At 32.7% G+C, this 20,378-nt stretch overlaps 2 protein-coding genes across 2 annotated transcripts; both read right to left on the reverse strand.

Annotated features, from left to right (window-relative positions):
• Positions 1-4,248: 4,248 nt before the first annotated feature.
• LOC105113253 (Cysteinyl-tRNA synthetase, class Ia family protein) lies at positions 4,249-10,939 on the reverse strand. Its single transcript, XM_011009353.1, has 9 exons — positions 10,651-10,939; positions 8,824-8,887; positions 7,784-7,945; positions 6,707-6,877; positions 6,348-6,629; positions 6,102-6,227; positions 5,256-5,489; positions 5,052-5,168; positions 4,249-4,860 (listed from the first exon to the last, which is right to left on the reverse strand). Exons 1-9 carry the CDS (start codon positions 10,818-10,820, stop codon positions 4,588-4,590), a joined length of 1,599 nt encoding a protein of 532 aa, XP_011007655.1. The 5' UTR covers positions 10,821-10,939; the 3' UTR covers positions 4,249-4,587.
• Positions 10,940-15,502: 4,563 nt separating this feature from the next.
• On the reverse strand, positions 15,503-16,427 carry LOC105113261 (cotton fiber protein). Its single transcript, XM_011009363.1, has one exon. The coding sequence runs from the start codon at positions 16,227-16,229 to the stop codon at positions 15,744-15,746; it is 486 nt and encodes a 161-aa protein (XP_011007665.1). The 5' UTR covers positions 16,230-16,427; the 3' UTR covers positions 15,503-15,743.
• Between the last annotated feature and the right edge of the window lie 3,951 nt (positions 16,428-20,378).

Below are 20,378 nucleotides of genomic sequence, written 5' to 3' on the forward strand. Positions count from 1 at the left end.
ATTTTTAAAAATTAATTTTTAAAAAATATTTATAAGTACCCCTCCAGGACTCTAATTCCAACATCACAACAAGGGTTTTCAGTAGGTGGTAAGATTTTCCAGGTGTGGAGTAATTTTACGATTCTCAAGAAGTGACTCTTGGCACCAGCTAGCTATCCGACAAATCAGCTTAGTTGTCGTTGCTAGCAAGAGCTGGAACTATGGTTGTGGTTCCACGAACTGTCAGGGGACCTCTGAAAATTTCCAAAGATTCGGACCATTAATTGCCATGTGCATGGAACCATGGACCCTACAACAAGTTTGGTTGGTAGTTTGACTTTAAGCACCGCCTCTTTTTCCTAGGGAGGGATTGATTGATCGATCGATCGATCTGGAACTACATAGGATGCATTCAAAGTAAAGTTCACGCTATCAAAGGTCGGATCTTTCCCCCCTCCCTTCCTTGCCAAACAATCCCCATGACCTCTTGTTTGATTTGAGAAATATAACAGTAATTATTTTTTAAAATATTTTTTATTTAAGAATATGTTAAAATAATATAAATAAAATACTTTTAAAATATAAAAAAAAAAAAACACTGCATCAAGATGAGATGAAACCACAAAAGTCCAAAGCTAATATAAATAGAACGGTAGATAGATAGAAGTGCCGGAAGATGCAACTTAAAGACAACGAAAGGGAGAGGCAGCGGTCTCTACTTTCTTCGAGGGAAAGTGGGGGCCAAAGGATTGCGATCGATCAGTAGCTTTTCGATGATAATCCTAGGTACACCTGTATTTTAAACTCGATAAAGACAGGGAGCAAGTTGGGCCTTATAGCAAGCTAGCGACTACTTAGGGGCTAGCTCTCTTTTGGTTCCATGCCAGAATTTCCCAGCTCGCAATGGCTATAGCTACCCCCCTATTTGGAGTTTTTGGCCCTCTTTTCTACGCAGTGAATCACTAGACTTTCGGAAAAGAAAAATTATTCGCTGGGAAGGTTTGATTTCATTCATCGACCTTTTCAAGATACACACGTGTTTGACAAAGGAAACAGGTAGGGCTTGTATGCATAAACGGACACCAACCTCGTTTCAAATACCTAATCTATCGGTCTATGGATCCATCCTCCTATACAAAGCATCTTTCTTTCTTCATTTCTAATCTACAAATGAACTTTTAGTCCTCTGTGCTGACACAAATCCATCAACAACAAAAAAAAAACCATGGCATAAGTACGATAGCGATTTTACAATAAGGAATGTTTGTTTCTATTAAAAGTTTTTAAAAATTATAATTGAGTATTGAATTATTTAAATTTTTATGGATTGTGAGTTTTTGAGATCGCCATGTTAATAAGATGAGATTGAGTTTATTTAAAAAAAATTATATTTTTTTTTAGTTTTATTTGTTAATATTTATTTAATTGGATATTAGATTCTAGTATTTTTATTTATTTTTTTATAAAAAATTTTATTTGTTTTAAAAATAACTCGGATTATCTTTATTATTTTTATTTTCTATTTTTTAATTTACTTTGGAAAAAAAATTAAATTAGTTTTTTATTTTGATTTCATCTTTGATATTATATTAATTAAAAATTAATTATATTTTTTTAATTTTATCATTTGAGTTTTTGTTATTTGGGTTTCATGATTTTTTTTTTCTATTTGTTTATCTTGATTTCTTCATTTAAACCATGGTTTAACTTATTAGTTTAAATTAGCTCAAATATTTTATAATTTTTTTCTAATTTAATATTTTTTATGTTGCATCTTTCAATGTTAAATTATTTTAGAATTTAACTTTGTAATCTTTTTGATTTATTTTTTATTAAACTATCTTATTCATATTCATATGATCCGAGTCATAAAATTTGATAAATTTACTTTATTAAACTATCTTATTCATATTCATATTCATATGATCTGAGTCATAAAATTTGATAAATTTATTTAGTTTGTTAGTTGTTTTTCTTTTTTTTTTTAATTGTCACTATCTATTCTTTTACTATCTCATTAAATTATAACAGTTTTTTTTTGTTTTTTTCTAGATCAGATGTATATCTCAGGTCACAATTTTTTACTTACTTGAAACAAGCTTGCATTGCCTGGATATTTATTTTAACAAGTAAAAAACATTTCGACTAGTGACATATCACGGCCCACAAATCCAGCTTACTACATCACACAGGTGGCTTTCTTCTTTGTGCAACAAATGATCGTAACTGAAATGGAATAGGAGGACGATGTTTTTCAGAAGTTCAACTATAAAGCATTTCTTCTCTCTGTTATGAAGTGATGACAAAAGGTTTTTAGCAAGCAACCGATATTAACCAAACCTTTGGTCCGAGACACCATGTACGCCTTTTTTTATATAATTTGCAATTCGTGCCGAAATAAGATTCAATGATCTTAAACAGACTTTCTAAAAATCAAACCAGCTGCTTTATCCAAAATGGTAAAAATCGAAGTCCTCCGAACAGGCCACCGGTGAAGGCGTAAAGCCCAATTCACTTTCGTGATTGAATCATTCGGTGTGTCATATATCCAAAGGCAACAAGTTCGTGACTTTAGGCCTTGACATTGAATTGGGCCAGCCGAGGGAAATGCAGCAATTCTTCCAGGACAAGTTGAGCTCGAAACAGGAACCAAGTTTTTTTTTTTAAAAAAAAAAAAAACAGTTTGCTTTCTTAGACTCTATGCCGCATCGTCATTTTCGAGTTTCGAAATTGGGACCCGACATTTGGTATCATGTCAAATGATTTTATGAATTAAACTAGCTATCACCAAAAAAAAAAAACAGCTTGCTAACAACAAAAAACAAGTTTCAGATTAATTTACAAGCATTAGAAGCAGTTGTTGCAGGAGGATTTTTTACTTCGACTATTAATTACTATTCTATCGAATCCATAAAGGTGATGAATGGTTGTCATTTGTCAAGGACCAACTTTTCTAGTTCCTTGCCAACCACAAAATCTTATCCTATTAGAGAAAAGCTATCTCCATTTTAGAGCGCGCGCGCACAAAATTCCACCACCCCAGCATCACGAGAAAATAGAAGAAAGAAACAGTAATTATGAGAGGATAAGCTATGAAACGAGTAGAGCTTCCTGAACGTGCTGAAGAATGTCAAAACATCGCAGCTTCGAGCAATTTGCTCGGCCTTGTAATTAATTACAGAGTTTTCTACCCAAAAAGCGGCTACTTTGATCGTTTCTATTTTGTTTTTGTTCTTCAACAACAACCGAACAAACTTGAACCACCCCCCTCCCCCCCCCCCCCCCCCAGAAAACACCCTCCTCGGCCAAGAATGGCGGAACGAGCATATCAATGTCAAAAACTGGCACATACAGCACTAATAAGTTGCATAACCTGGCCTTTCTGGAGCATTTGTCACTTGCGGATGGAAACCCCCCCCCCCCCCCCCCCCCAAAAAAAAAAAAAAAAAACCCTGTAGCCAAAAATACAAATATCTTCTTAACAAAAAAAATCCGTGATTCCACCCTAAATAACATAGTTTTTTGAAAGTATCTTTTCTGTTAGGGTCCCGTTGAAAAAACTAATAAAAATACCCTTATAAATCCATCTAGTTCCTCAGATTCTCTAACCTGATGATAAAAAAAAAAAAAGAGCAAAATATGAAGGGGAAAAAAAATTGAAATCTCTGTGGAATTAATCATCAATACCCACCCATATTAAAATTCTAATTAAATCAATCATTGAAGATGGGTTATGCTTTTTTCTTTTTTTATTAAGAGTCAGAGAGAGCAAGAGGAATTGAGAGGCTTTTCATCAACTTTTCCTTAAATTTTTATTGTGCAGGTGTGAATTCAAATAATTATTTTTATCGGTAAAAAAAATCGTGGTTTTTTTTCTTGGTTGAAGAGAGTATCTGTTTTTGAACTAAAGTTAGGAAGGCTTTCTACATTTTGACCCATGAGACCAACAAATATTCCTGTACTGCTTACTATATGAAATTTTATCATGGTAAATTGACGATAGGGCATGTGATGAAACAGTCAACTGGAGATATTTCCTGTGTTCCTGTATTGCTTACCATATGAAATTTTACCTCTTTCTTTGATGGATGCTATGGGGAATGCTGTGCCAAACATAGATTTATACAATGCTGTATCTAAATTGGTTAAGGCTAAAGCCGAGGATTACCTGGGTGAATTGGTATCATGTGTATTCATTCGAATCTATCTATTGGATAGGCATGCATCCTCCGATTGCTCTCTTAGCGTAGCACATCACTTTTCCATTAGTTCATTTGAAGGCTGGTTACATTTATGGGCTACATAAAAAAATTATCTTCTTCTGATACAGGGCATCTTAACGGGATGTAAATATATGATCGCCAACCTTCCTACATTGTATCTTGATCTAACAAGCTGGGAAGTACAATTTCTGTTCGCCTGCTACATGCAAGGGGCTACTTCACAGGGCCATAATGTGTGTAAAAAGTCCTCCAATGTTATAACATAAATCAAAACCTACAAATATTTTCAACATTCCGAGTTGAAGTGATCTAAAACAGTAGAAAGTGATTAAAAAAAATCTGTATCACCTGCAAAAGCTGGGGCCAGAAAAAGGTTTGTCCACCGTCAACTTGATGCAGCTTGTGGTGGTGACGTTGGCTCTTCCACAACTGTCTTTGCCTTCTCTTCGTTCTCAACAGGAACACAAGGCCTCCAAACTGTTTCCTTGCCCACATCCATCAGTGCAATGCCCCTTGCAGACAAATCAGTCCTGATCTGATCACTTTTCTTGAAATCCTGGCTTTTCCTTGCCACCGCTCTGTCCTCAATCAGGCTCATCACATCATCTTCTGTTAGTCCTGCTCTCTTCAATGCCTTCCCTTTTAACTGCTGCAAAACCTGTCCCAGGGAAAATCTAATTTTTGCTAACGAATTTCAAAAGGGAGAAAATTCACATTTTACAAATCATTAAAAAAAAAAGAATTGGGAACCTTGCATGTGCTAGCTTAGGTTACTATGGCCTTATCCCAAGCCTAGATAAGAAGGGTTGCAGTAGGTTGTTGTATACAAAAGAAATTGCTAAACCTCACCTCAGCGCAAGTGCAAGGAGGAAACAATCCCAGAATTCTCAGAACTTCCGTAACTTCTTTCTTGACTTCAGAAACAGACCGAATCAATGACAATTGTTGCTTCTTTTGTTGTTTCTTCTGGCAATTATCAATGAAAGAAGTACACGTTTAATGTCCATACATTCACAAAAAAGTGTCCACAGTAATAGAGTGAGATTAGCATACCTTAAGCATGCCCAAAGAACCATTTATGACCTTCAAGGCTTCTTGGAAAGCACCAGTCAATAAAGGCCAAGTGTTCAAATCGTCTGACATTTTAGTCTCAAAATCTTCATGTAGCCTAGAAATGCATTTTTGGGCATCAGCAGTAATGGCAACCAGGTTGCCATTCTGCCCTGCACCTTCCTTCAGACTTCCTTCTTGAAATGGCAATAAAGCATCCTCACAATCTTGCAATGTCTACAATCATGAAGTAAATATAATTTACTAGAAGTATGAATACTAATGATATCAAAGTGTCAACATCTGATCACCGAAGGTGGGTGTGGGTGGGTGTAGATGAGGATGCAAGAATAGATGTGCTTGTGATTCTTTGTGTTGAATCATGGCACTACATTTACCAGAATCCAAGCACAATGATAAGGGAAATGAACAAGTTATGAATGAAGCATACCAATAAAGGAAAATGAAGAACTCCACAAGAAATTCTACTCTCAATAAATTGCTAACTAAAAGCATTCTGGAACTCTGTTTAATATAGCGCAAGGCAAACTTTACTGTGCAACTCAGGTAAACAAGGATGACTTTGTAAATTTAACTGAACAGCAAAGCTCTAAAAAACACGAACTCGTGAAAAAATCTCAACTTAAGGAAACGAACACTGCAGGTTAAATTAAAATTCTGAAGAGAAAAAAGTAGGCTGAGCGGACATATTCCCACCTACATAGGCATGCACAAATGACACATTGACACACATAAACATAATTTCAAACAGGTGACCCTCCATGACTGGTTTATGGCACATAAAAACTTTGAAGTGAAAAGTTTGGGGAGAATGCATAAGCATCAAACCTGATAAATGTAGAAAACAGCATCTGATGAGCTTTCCAGCTGCGAAACAGAGTAATTGAGGGGAGAGCGATAGTGTGCACTTATCAAGAAGTGCCTCAAAGCCAGTGGATGATACCGTTCAGTGATCTACAGAAAATTGTAAAGGGAATTGTAAACATATACAACCAATAAGGATGAAATTTCTTTATTTGAAAGAAATTCAATAAGAAAAGGTGCAATGACAACTAAAAATGATTATCAATTTACCTGGCGAATTGTGAAAAAATTACCCAATGATTTTGACATTTTCTCATTGTTATTAGTGACATGACCATTATGCAACCAGTAGCTCACACTGCTCTCTTCACATGCTGCACAGCTCTGGGCAATCTCATTCTCATGATGTGGAAAAATCAAATCAATCCCACCGCCATGGATGTCAAACTTGAAGGTCAGATACTGAGCACTCATTGCACTGCATTCTATATGCCATCCTGGCCTTCCAGGGCCCCATGGGCTCTCCCAACTTGGCTCACCTGGCTTTGCTGCCTGCAAAAGTAGACATTGGATATGGTGCAGTGCCAACAACTTTATAAATTTCCAGTGATCTTGAAAGAGATTTATACCTTCCACAATGCAAAGTCAGCAGGGTTACGTTTCCTTGAGTCAACGGCGACACGTTCCCCCGCTCTATTATTTTCTAACCTCTGCCCAGATAACTGACCATAATTTGGGGATTTATCAACGGCAAAGAAGACATCTCCCTCCACTGCATATGCAGAGTCTTTTTCTATAATCTGCATAAATATTGGTCTCCACTTAAATACAAGAAAAGAGAACTCTCTTGCAACAACTGAATCACATATGTAATAACTGAAGAAAAACTTGAGGTCCATCATCCAATAAACCCAAATTAATCAATTAAACAAAACCATGGCTGTACAAGAAGCAGAAAGTAACTGCTGTTCATGTCACAGACACATAAATGACTCAAAGAGGCCAAAAGTGGACAAAAGTATGCATCAGAAGCAAATAAAAGGCCCAAGTAGAGTGAGCTGTGCTTTGATTAAAATAAAAAGGAAAAGATTTGTTCCACTGAGTTTTATACATGTCACAAGTTCTCAACGACCTATTTAACCAAGTCCATTTGGGTTATAATAAGTCACTAAACTTCAAGAGTATCAAACTGGTTTAACCACTCAAAGCCAAAACAGTTTGCGAAATTCCTATTTATCTCCAATTGATTATGAAGGACCAAAATAGATGACTTACGATGCAGAATTACTTACTGCACCCTGACACTTCCATTATCTATTTGTTAATATGTTATTACCATTAATCAGTAGAGAGATTACACAAACTAGTGGCTTCCACAAAGGCAAACCACTCAAAATCACAGTTTTGGAATTTAATCCTGTTTTAATTGAATGTAACCTGGATCCACTAGAAATATGACTGTTGCATCTTCCTTGGTGTGTCCCACACAGACACAGCAAAAAACTCCATGACACAATATGAAAAATTGGAAGGGAATATAGAATGAACTGCCTTGCCAACCACTAACATATTTAACAGTGATCCGTCCAATTTCTACAAATTTCAAAATATGACCCAGGTGGGTGCACACACAAGCACGCTACCACACAGAGAGTGCAATAATCCAAGCTTAGCCAACAACAAAGTCAACACAGTAGGGGGGGAACCTGAGTTATCATGTCCTTAATCTGTTCCACATGATCAGTTACACGTGGCTGGTGGGTTGGAATGAGGCACTGCAGGTCGGCCATGTCAACAAGATATTCTTCACAAAAACGGCTGCTTAAAGATAATGGATCTTCACCAATCTCATTTGCCCGACGAATTATCTGCAAAGACAGAGATTGATGAGTTTTAGACAAGATACTAGCCAAAAGTAGAGAGCATTGATGCATGTGCATGTACATGTGCAAAGTTTATGGGTGCAGTAAAAGTCATTGTATGAGGATTGACACGAACAACATCATTATTGCATCAAGCCTGTAGTAAAAGTAAAAAATTGGGAAGAATTGAAAGAAAAAAGAAAACAAGGCAAATCTTGATGTTGAGGCATTAAACTTCAGGCCAGTTTTAATCATTATGAAGACATATAGAACCAAGGACTAGAGACTAAAACTTATTTTGGCTCCTTATCGCCTTGAGGGTGATCTTACACGTGTACAATAAAAACTGTATGCATCGTCATACCTTGACTAAAAAAACCCAAAAGTGTGCACCCTCTGAATGTTTTGCAAGCCTATTTGAGGTTCTGGGGATTAGGAGAGAATTATCTAATGCTCCACTAGCAGACTTTGTTCACAAAAAACATAATGGAACATATATAAAGAAAGGCTTTCTTTGGGGCCAGGAGTGGTCACAGCCCCTTCTGAAAACTGAAGCTGAATCATAAAAAACAATGGCACATATTTAAACAAAGTCAGAAAGAAAATGACGTGGAGTTCTTAATGTATTTCATACACCCTTTGTCCTTTCAAATTACAGTATCAAGTAAGCTTTTAATAAATTAGCATATTTTAAGTAGCCAAAATAATGCATTGTCCTTCTGTTTCAGCAACAAAAAACAAACATTCCAAGACTGAAAGAATGTAAGAATCCACAGATCTTTACCAAATTTATGCCCAGTAATGTATAGTGAACTAAAGCAATATTGTGATTACTCCAACTATGAGCCTTAGACATGTTGTAATTGTTGGGTTGAAATTCTCACCTTGTCATCAATATCAGTGAAATTGCGGACATAAGTAACTTCATAACCCAGGTGCTGTAGGTATCTGCAGTTGCAGTTCAAATGAAAAAATGGAATCACACAAATCAATGGTCGATGATTTCATCCATACATAAAAGCCAAATAAGGAGCATAGAACCGAACACATAAAAAGCCAAAAGGATACCAGAACTCCAAGCACATAAAGCAGTTTTAAACTTGTAAAATAAAAAATAAAATACAATAAAATGAGTGCATGATCAACCCAGCAAGGTTAATGCGACAAATCAGCCTGAGGCATTGAGCAATGATTTTAACTTCATATGAGGTAACCTCAGCATAAGCAAATCAATCAATCTCCCAAATAAGCAAAACTAAGTTCAATTACATAAAATGCATACAAAAATGCATGTAATGGTGGGTGTTTATGCTTTATGAAGATATGAAACCGGAATTAAACATCAAATGCAGTGGCAGCGCAAGCATGATGAAGGTGGCTGAAATCATAGGCGGTAACACCGCAGATATACATAGAAACCTTGCCAGGAATTTTGGTCTTGAATACCTCCTTTTGTTGATTTATTGAAATGTACAGTTCAACACCTTCATTTTCCATTTCAATCTACACACACCTCTCTCAACAAGGACAGTGAGGATGTGCTGTCATCAATGACTACTCTGTAACATTAACACCTTGATGCCAGGGAAGGAAGGGATGCTGTAAACTGAAAAGGAGAGATTATCTGCTTGACAATTGAGGGTAGTAATTTGAAGGTCTAAATGGACTGAGATGACCCAAATAAAAAGCTGACCAGGATGGACCCTAAATTATTTTCGACTGAGACTTGGACCCCAAATAGTCAGAAAATAACTTAAGACAAGAAAATAGAAATGGAATGTCAATTCTTTTATTTTTTAAAGAAATCCTATATGACACGCTTCATTCTGTTGTAGCGTGTCTTGAATTCCAGTATGGCTCACTTCATGTGACTTGGAGGGCAAGTTGTGTTGCTTGGGAGACAAATTGTATGGCTCGGTAGCGAAGTATCCTACTTGTTGACCGACATATTATGTGAGTTGTTGAACAAGGATTTTTGGTTTTGAGTATTTTCATATTCTGTTGTAGACTTTACTAGTATAAATGGAGATGTTATGCAGGATCATTTGATGTGAGGAGTTGTGTGAGCAAAACACATGAGCATCCTAGTTTGAAAGATAGGAGAGGATTGGATGGAAGAGGATTTGGGAGGAGTTTCACTGAACTATGAGTCAGGAACAGGATTTATAAACCTAAGTCATAAAAGGAAAAAGAAAGCCAAACTCCCAGCAGTTTTAAACTTGTTTAATTGGGGGGGGGGGGGACTAGAAAGAGTGCATGCCCAGCCGGCAAATCATGGAAAAAATCATGCTTAATTTAACTTGAAATGAGATAATCTAGCCAAAGCTTCGAAGTCCAATTAGATACTGAACCCAAACATCTTGTCAGCCAAAATCTAGAAAGGACCAGGGGTTTGTGTAATTACAGGAAAGTACACAAACATTGCTCGATGAAAGAGATCTTCTACAGAAACGCTTTCCTCGGCCCAAAACCATAACAGTTAAATTTCCACGGAGGAATCGCCATAGATAAAACATCAAATCTACACGTCAGAAAGCGTATTTGGAATTGATTAAGAAATCAGCATCCCCTATTATCTACCACAATCAAAATAATCAAATCAAACCAAATTCCCAAATAAATAAATTAACAAACAAATTTAATTGCATATATAAAGAGAGAGTGCGTGTGCGTGTTTGTATAGATAGATAGATGAATAGAAATGGACCCGCCTGAATAATATGTCGAAGGCAACAGCGGCGCGAGCGTGACCGAGGTGACTGAAATCATAGGCGGTGACACCGCAAACGTACATGGAAACCTTGCCGGGAATACGGGACTTGAATACCTCTTTTTGTTGGGTCATAGAGTTGTAGAGTTTAAGCTCTTCGTTGTTTGCCATTTCGATCTACGAGGACGGTGAGGTAGCTTTGTCTCTCTGCTAACTTTATTAAAACCCCAACGCCTGCCGATACCAGGAGATGCTGTACGGAAGAAAGAACCGAAGAAGAGCGGTGGAGTGATTGGGGTTAGCGGTTTTGGGTTTTAAAATAATGGAACGGGTTGGCCCAAATAGAAAGCCCATCAAACTGGACCACCCTGTATTTCTTCAACTGAATTTTATTTTAACTATTTTCTTTTCAGAAAAATTAATTAAATTTGAAGATCCATTTAATCTTGCTCCTAGAAATCATAATTGAAATCACAGTATATATTTTATTTATTTGATTGTATTTAAAACTGTCATGTCTTAAATTGTTGAGTGGATCAATTAATAGATTCAATTGTAATTATATCCCAATTAAATGGTATTAGTTAGCGTAGCCTGTAAATTCATTATGGCAGGTATAAATGGCTTGGAATCCAGTTTCGCAGGAGTAGAGTTTCTTTTTTATTTTTTCTTTTTATTAAAAAAATAGGTACGAACTAGGATTTTTTTAATTCTCTGTTAAGAAAATAGCTGCAGATCCATGTAGAGCGAGTTGCGAGCTCTTTGTTAATTATATAAAAAAAATTGTTAATATAATGTGTAAAAATAATTCATTCGTGATTTTTTTATTCTTTTATTGAAATTTATTTTCATGATTGTAATGAGTTTTTTATTTAAAAAACATAACTTATAATAAAAAAATATTATTTTCAAAACATAAAAATAAATGAAGGAACAGGAAACGGGAGTTTTTTAATTAAAAATATTAGTTTGTTGCCTTTTGACTTAAGTCGTTAGAATTTTGACATTATTTTTTGAATTGCAACTTAGTTTATGTTCGATAAAATACGCTGCTAAAAAAAACGTAATAAACAAATTACATTAATGAGACAGGACAGTTTTGATTAATGATTTTTTCATTTAGAATTACAATCAATATTTTTTTCATGAATATCTATTTTAATTTCTATATAACTAAATAAATATTTTTTTAAAAGTGTTTCCCAAATCAAATATTTAAATTACATTTACTTTTATTTTTTATTTCTTACAAGCAAGAACAACTTCCTGCTTTAATTTTTAATTAATGCTAGTTACATTTTTGTTTCAAAATTTATCAATTCATATTTTATTTTATTAGAAATAATTTTTTTATTAATTGAAAATTACAAAATCTTAGTTTGTTTTTATTATTGTGAATGTCTAAATCAACTTGCGTTCATCTCAACTAATCTCATGGACCCTAAAGTTAACTACCATATAAGCTTTGGGTAGTCCTGAAATTTATGAGATTCGAACTGATGACATCTAGGTAGCTAACAAGTTGAGCTAAACTCATAAAATCTTAGTTGAAACATGGCATTAGTATTAGTTAAAAAAAAAACCCTTAAGATAAGGGAGAAATTACTACAACCCAAGACTACGATCACTAGAATAGAACTAGATGTTATGCTTGAACGATGTTGCGGGCTTGCGACATACTTGTGTGTTGTCGTTGATTTATGAAAAAAATCATAAAATAAAAAATCATATAAAGAAAAATTATTGCAATCCACAATATGTTTTTTAAAAGAACTGTAACGCTAGATTATTAATCAGCTTAATATTTAAAAAAAAATCAACAAAGATAATTCTAGAAAAAAATTATAAAAAAATATAAGGAAAAAAAACTAAACAGGGAAACACTATATCAATCTATAGTGTTTTATGAAAAAATCTAAATTTATAATTCTCAACTAGCTCAATATTAAAATTAATAAGATTCATAAAAATAATTTTGAAAAAGATCATAACAAAAAAAATCACGTGGGGGAAACACTGTAATAATCCACAGTGCTTTTTTTTAAAAAAACTACGAAGTTAAATTCTCAACTAGCTCAATATAAAAAAAAATCAACAAGATAATTTTATGAGAAAAAAATCATAAAAAAACCAAGTGGGGAAATACTTTAGTAATTTACAGTGTGTTTAAAGAAAAAACTACAAAGTTAAATTCTCTACCAGCTCAATATTAAAAAAAATAAAATCAGCAGAAACAATTTTCAAAAAACAACACAAAACAATAAAAACAAGAAGAAGATAATTTTGAAAAAAAAAAAGCAAAAAAATAAAAATTTAAAAATAAAAAAAAAAACATGTGAGGAAAGTTAAAGTTAAATTATCAATCAGCTTAATATTAAAACCATCTAGAAAAATATAATTATTTTAATTCTAAAAAAAAACAAATAAATTCTCACCTAAGATTATCAATTTACATTGTTTATATTGTAAATCACAAAGGTGCTTCATCATGTTATTGTAAAATATATTTATTAAGTGTTATAAAAAAGAAACCCGTAGTAGGCATGTGTTCCGCTAGCATCGGCGTGTGGACTGTCCCTCGGCATCAGATTTGACATCAACGACAATTTTTTTCTCTCCTTCTGAATAAGAACCTTAAAAAAATAGACTAGCCCCTACAATTTATCTCACCTTCACACTTGGCCACTCTACTTTTAATAACTTTTTTGTTTTTTTTTAATAAGTCAAAAAATTACAAAAGGTGTTTAATTTCACCTCCTTTTTAATTTTTAATATTTTAGATTTAGTTTCCGTTTTTTTTTATTATATTTCTCTTATTTGTAATAGGTAATAAAATTACAATTACTTTTTAATTTACCTCACTTTTATTTTTAATTTTTATTTAAATTTAATTGTCATTCTTTTAATTGCAATTTATTTTGTTTGTGATCAATTTTTTTATTTACAATTTCATCCTTCATGTTTTTTTTTCTCTTTTCAAACTTGATCATATTTTTTTTATTGTTGTTTTTTTTTCTTTGATAAGTTTTTAAAGTTGATTGTTTTTTATGATTTCATCATTGAAAAATAATTAGTTGTTAATTAAGTTTGTTGATTGTACTTGATTTCATGGGTAACGAGTTTAGAGATAAACCATGTTTACAAGGTTTGGCCATATTTGCTTGTTGTTGTTGTTTTTTTGCCCTTTTAAAAGTTGATGTTTTTTATTATTTATTTTTATGATTTTTTAAGAGATTTACTTTGTTGTTTTTAATGGCTTGTCTTTCATGGGATTAGTCTCGGCTTTATAACCAAAGTCATTGATTTCAAATATTAACATGGATTGACTTTTGTTTTTCCTTTTGTTTTAATTAATTTTTTTAAATTCATCATTTAACATTTAATTTATTTAAAATTGATCCTTCTATCTTTTTTTTTATTTATTTTCTATTGGATTATTTTGATCATGTGATCGTGATCACAAAATTTGTAGATTAACTCGAGTTAACTAAGATCTTTTCTCTTATACTATAGAGTTAATAATGGATTTAGGACTGGATTCGTTGGTTTTAAAGATTAACGTGAATTGATTTTTTTAACTTTTTTTTAATTTAATTATTTCATTTGTATCCTTTAACATATGATTTGTTGGAAATTAGTATTCATACTTTTTTTTATTTCCTCTATAGTGGGTTATCCTCGTCATTTTTTTCATAATTTTATCACCCATGAGTTTTTTTTCTTATAAAGTTTAATCTCTGTTTTTTTATTGCTATCTTTTTTTACTTGTCAAGTTTTGTATTTGATATCTTCGTGATTTTATTATTCAAAAATAAACTTATTAATTGAACCCAATTCAAGGATTTCATGATTTTCATAATCGCAAGATTTACTGATTAACCCGAGTTAACTTGTTTTTTTTTCTATTGCTTTTTTAATTATTTTTTTTTGTTAATTTATATTCTTCAACACTAAGTTGTTCTATGATTGAGCTTTATGATATTATTCAATTTGCTCTCAAATGCATTTATCCTAGTATCACGACTTGGTTAGAGATCTTGCAGTTTATCCTGGGTTCGGATCAAGTTTTTTTTTACCATTTTAAATTATATTTTTCTTAATTCTCATCCACCAATATTTTATTTGTTAAAAATTAAACTTTATTATTATTATTATTTTAAGAAATTATCATGTTCTTATTCCATTTATTAGGAATTGATATTTGAATTTTTTTCCTTGCAATTTTTCTATGAAATTATTTAAATCATATATCCATGGTCACAAAGTTCTCAAGTTAACCTAATTCAACTAGATGTTATTTTTTTTTTTTGCCCTTTATCATTGAGTTATTTCATAATCCAAGCTAGCTCAAATCAATTTTTTTTAGTTTGTTCATTTATTGTTGTTATATTTTTTAATTATTTTATTTAAATTACTAATTAAACTAGTTATTCTACTATTATTATTTTTTCCTAACTTTATTTTTTTTACATTGAAAGTTTTTTCTCCACCAACAAGTGCGGGCTAAAAATATATTATGCACTATATTTTCTAGACTTTCTACTTTTTTAAATCAATTTAGGAGGGGGGAGGTTAATAGTTAATATGGAGTCAGGGCTCCGGATGACATTGTCTGGGAAACACCCTTCAGTTACGTAGGAGCTTCCAAGTATTGATTTGGTGCACGTCAAATAAATTCCAGAAATACAATCTGGGAAGTCAGGAAATATCGTCTTTTTCATTGAGAAAAGAAATCCCGTGATATGTTATAACCACATGGATGTACAAGCATCATATATAATATTGCAGAAAATGAACTAGGTAAATTTAAGTATAAATGCCATATATGTAGAGGTCGACGTCTTGACGATTATTAAAAAAAAATGAAATGGTAAATATTATTTGAACCAAATTCCTTAAAATACACTCACAAACGCAAAGATTAAAAATTTCAGCTAGACACGCTAATACTTGACAATCAAATGAGAATCCCCAGAGTCTCAAAATTTCACGTGGAGAACAAAAAACGTTAAACAATTGTATCAAAGCAAAGACATAAAGATGGAAATTTCTGAGATAAGACTACTTGACTTCCAGCACAGTCTACGTGAATGGTTAGATTGATTCCTGCCTCTGCAATCTCATATCTTGATAGAACCTCTCAATGAACCTCTCAGCCCTCTGATCAACTGAATCTTCCTCATCTACCAAATAATCCAGGGGCTCCAAAAAGTCTCCAGAACTGATGGTAGCAACTGGTAGAGTACTATCCATTGACAATCTGTACTGCCCTTCCCCTCCCTGATCAGCTTTCAAGCCACCCAAGCATCTACACAGGAACAGCATAGTGTATATGTTGTCTTTATAGCTTCTAAATTTGAACTGTTTCTTGGGATAATTAATGAGTGGAGTACTCGAAGGAGAGAACTCGTATTCCTCAAGAAACCCGTAGTTGTAATGCTTGAGCAGCTTGAACCTCTTAAGCTTTCTTGATTTCTTGATGAGAATAAGCTTTGGAATGGTGGGTTTCCTCATTTTGGCAACAAAGATTCTGAGAAGATTAGAGACCTTGTGGAAAATGGGCAGTCTCTTTCTACGCATTTTTGGTTTGAAGAAAAGAAAGGACTTCAATCTTTTTAAGCTGCAGAAAGGGCTTCGGTAGGGATTCGAGGGTTTGATTCATGACTCGTGAGAAAGGGAGCCTTTAAGGATGCCAAAAAGCTAACGAAGTGCTGAGAGATGAGGTTGGTGGTGGAGAGCCAAGCTGTAAAAGGATGGTATGGTCGGTTGCGTTTTGGATTTATTATCAAGGAATAAGGAAGCCTCGAGCAAGTAGCCGTTAGACCGGCCTCCTGGCCCTTTCCTTGCTTGAACCTCTGTTTTTGAAGTTTAAATTGGAGTTGAACCTTTGACCAAATGTTCTATGTTTTATACGCTTACCACCAGGATAGTATCCATGGATCTATATGACTACATGCAGAAATCTTCAAAGGCAGTAGCAAACTTTTTTTAACATTGTTTTTATTTGATGTTTATCTGGTACATTAAAAAAAAGGTATGAATAAGTTCATTTTCGAAATATAAATGGACAATATGATCTTTTTGTTAAACTAGTAAATTTAGTTTTCAAGTTTTTCTTCCAAATAAGTCTGTCATCTTATATTTTTCTACAAAATCCCTATAATATATTTAAAATTTGTTATTTATCTTTTTTCAAGAAAAAACCTTTACGACAACTTTCACGATGCATTTCTTTTTCTTAAAGCATTTTTTGAATTTTATTTAAAAAACCAAAGACTTACTATATATCGCACAATTTTATTCCTTTTAATTACTATAATTCTTGGAAAATGTTAAGAGCATTGATTATGCTAATTATGATCATCAAATATTTAGTTTTTAAAAAAAATTTATATAAATATGAGTAGTTATTTTTAAACCTTTGCTATCGTAGTTTTGATTTGAATATAATTGAGATTTACAACAATGGTAATATATATATATATATATATATATATATATATATAAATAGATTACATTTTTTTACAGGATAGAAATCGGACATTTATAAACATTATTATGAAAAAAATTAAAGAAAAATAAAAAAATAAAAATCAATTAATTGGTAATTGTTTTAAGTGTATGAAGATGTATAACAATTAAACATGAATTGTAAAAGTTAATGATAACTTAGTCAGTTGATAGGCATAGTTAACAATTATATATCTATTCCTTAGATTTTTTTTATAAAAAAAAATCTTAATATGTATAACTTAGTTTTTTATGAGTTTTATGGGTTTTATTTTTAAATCTATTTTAAAAAATATAAATAGAAAAGAGAAGAGAGAAGTCCACGAAATGGAAGATTTTGATTAGAATTTTTATTTTTAAAAAATGAATAAATTAAAAATGGTCAATGTTCATCAAAGAATTGTTTAACTTCTATAATAATTATGGATTGATTAACAAGTTTCAACAAACCACATGAATTAAGTTATAATTAGTTCTTAATAAGATGATCCACGCCCAACGTTCATGGTTTCTCTTCATATCTTGACCGTAACATTAGACTACAAGTCACTTCAACTTTGCCCATGCCCTTGCAATGCATGGCTTAAAAGAAATGGCCTCTGTCGTGCGAAAACTTCCGGTGCTTCTGGGGAAATGTCATCTGGATTTCACCAACTTAATTGGTAAAATGGTCGTCTACTTCCTTCCTTCCTTTTTCCTCAGACGTGCACACATTTCTTATGCCAGCAAAGTATTAGAAATGTGCTTCTGATGCCATCTATCACCTCTGTCTTGAGTCTAAGCATGCATCCGTGCGATCCCCGCCTGGTTTCTTTCTCTTTACACATTCTTTCTGTTTTGGGGTCACTTTCAGTTTGATTATTTAAATTCTTGAGATGCTTTAACGGTTTGTTCAAGAAATCGCTTGATAATTCACGTGAAAACGTAGGCAGCGAGACCGATTCAAGTTATTATTGAGTTTTAATTTCTCCCGGGCACTGACAATGTACGTCCGGGATACTTTGCCTGCACGAGTTGCAATGTCCGTGCCCAGTACGTGTGTTCCTGAGAATCTCCCTTCACTTCTCGTGTAATGTGTTCGATCTTGCAAGTAAAATGGTTGGATCTCGTGTAATTTGTTTGCTTGAGATCTTGAAATGAATAGAGAATATTTCCTTCATTTCTCGTTTACTACGGTCAGGTACTCTGATTTGATCCGGTGATGACAGTGATTTTTTTTAGATTAACGTGGGTGTCCAGGCCAGCTTGCGTGTATCACAACTAATTTCAAGAGTCCTGAAATTAATGACCATATAAGCCTCCAGTGGCCATCATATAAGCAACCAAGAAATCGAACCTGAGACCACAAAAGGAGAAAACCTCTTGATCTCAAGTCCTTACTACTTGGCCACCACCTAGATGATTAATAACGGTCATTTTTTCCTACTACCGATGTTGTTGACCGGTGAAAATCTATTACAAGCAGATGGTTTTCAAATAAAATATAGTCTGCATTACCTGTAACTTATCAATCTAGGCTATGAATTATATATCAATTAAGTCAATATGACATCATATTATATGTAACTATGGTAATTGATCACCTTTCATTTATTTTATTTTTATGGATTATAAGAGACCGTGGATTTGTCAACGTTTGTGATGCAAAACTCCTAATCACGTCATAGAAGAGAATGAGGGAGGGAAAAAAAGGCTCTCAAGCCTTTTTTTTTATTATTAATATGTATATTTAAGCTAGTTTACAGTATTACAATTAATTTTATAAATTTTAAAATTAATAATTATATAACTTTTTAATTTAATAGTTTTGAAATTTACGAGACCCAAACAAATACCTTCTAAATAACAAATCTAAAATATGGTTAATTAAACTATACCTTTTATAATTTTTTAAAACTTAATTTTTTAAAAAATTAGATAAAAATATATTTAATATAAAATTTTATAGATTAATCTCAATTTAAATCCCAAAATTATACTCAATTTCTAGTATATATTTATTCCAACCCGAACACCGTTCACTATTATTTATTTGCTAAGCCTACAAATTACATAATAAAAAATCTAAAACCATTCCCTCTTCTTCTTTTGTGATACTGTACATTTATAATAGGATTCCAATAAAAACCCCAGAATGAAAGTTTATAAAAATAATCGAAAAATCAATCCCTTGTTTTGTCTTCGATTTTGGATTTTCATACATTAAAAAAAAGTAGAAAAAGAATCGCATGCATTATTTTGTGAAGAGAATTTATTCGTATCTCCCTCTTTTTTTTTACAAAGAGGGCCTCAACCTAAGAAAGAAACACAAAATATCTACCTGCCATCTCCCCCTCTATTGTGATGTCTATTCGTTGTCGTTGGATTATAAAAACAGACCACTGTCGTAACCATTGTCTCCATCTTTGCCATCACTGGCATCTCACTACCATAATCCTGTCATCGCAACTGTTCATCCTACGACTACTAATAGAAAATGACTCGTTCTTTCAGCAAATGTTTTCTTTTCCTTTTCCAAAACATCTAAACAATAAAGAATAATTCATTTTCTTACAAAATATCTTTTCTGAACAAAGAATTCTAGAAAAAGGTACTGAATAAATATTTTCAAGAAAATTAAAAAGATAAAATATCTTTGCCGCCCAGCAAACTATCTCCAAAGCTTCAAACAAAATCATCTGAATGGCAAACTAAAAAAAACATCAAAATTAATTCAGCTATAAAATACAAAATGCCAAGGCTTTACACCAAATTGTTTACGGGCATTCTGTGTCAAATTCCAAGATTAAATTCCTGAGTGTTCCCTTTTGTTCTTTCAATCCTTGTGGTGGCAGGCCAAGATTAACACAGAGGGCGTAGCATTTCAATGTAGCAATAACAATGAAATGCTTTGGCCTTTTACAATTTACTGTTAACTATTTTATTTTTTTTACAATTTTATAATTTTATGTCAGGTTTAATGGGTATCAAACTTCCTAATTTATTTTCAATTATTTTTTATGAAATTATCATGGTCTTATAATCTAAGTTTGATAAATTAATTTGGATTTATTTAAATTATTTTTTTGTTTTTTAATTAATTTTTTCTCAACTTTATTATTTAACATTGAATTAATTGGGAATTTGATTTTATTTTCTTAACTTACTTTTTATGGATCTATACAGTCTCATGATCTAAGTCATAAGTTTTGTGAGTTAACCTGGTTAACTAGGTTTTTT

This window comes from Populus euphratica, unplaced genomic scaffold (assembly GCF_000495115.2).
Source record: "Populus euphratica unplaced genomic scaffold, PopEup_1.0 scaffold5.1, whole genome shotgun sequence".
NCBI lineage: Eukaryota > Viridiplantae > Streptophyta > Magnoliopsida > Malpighiales > Salicaceae > Populus > Populus euphratica.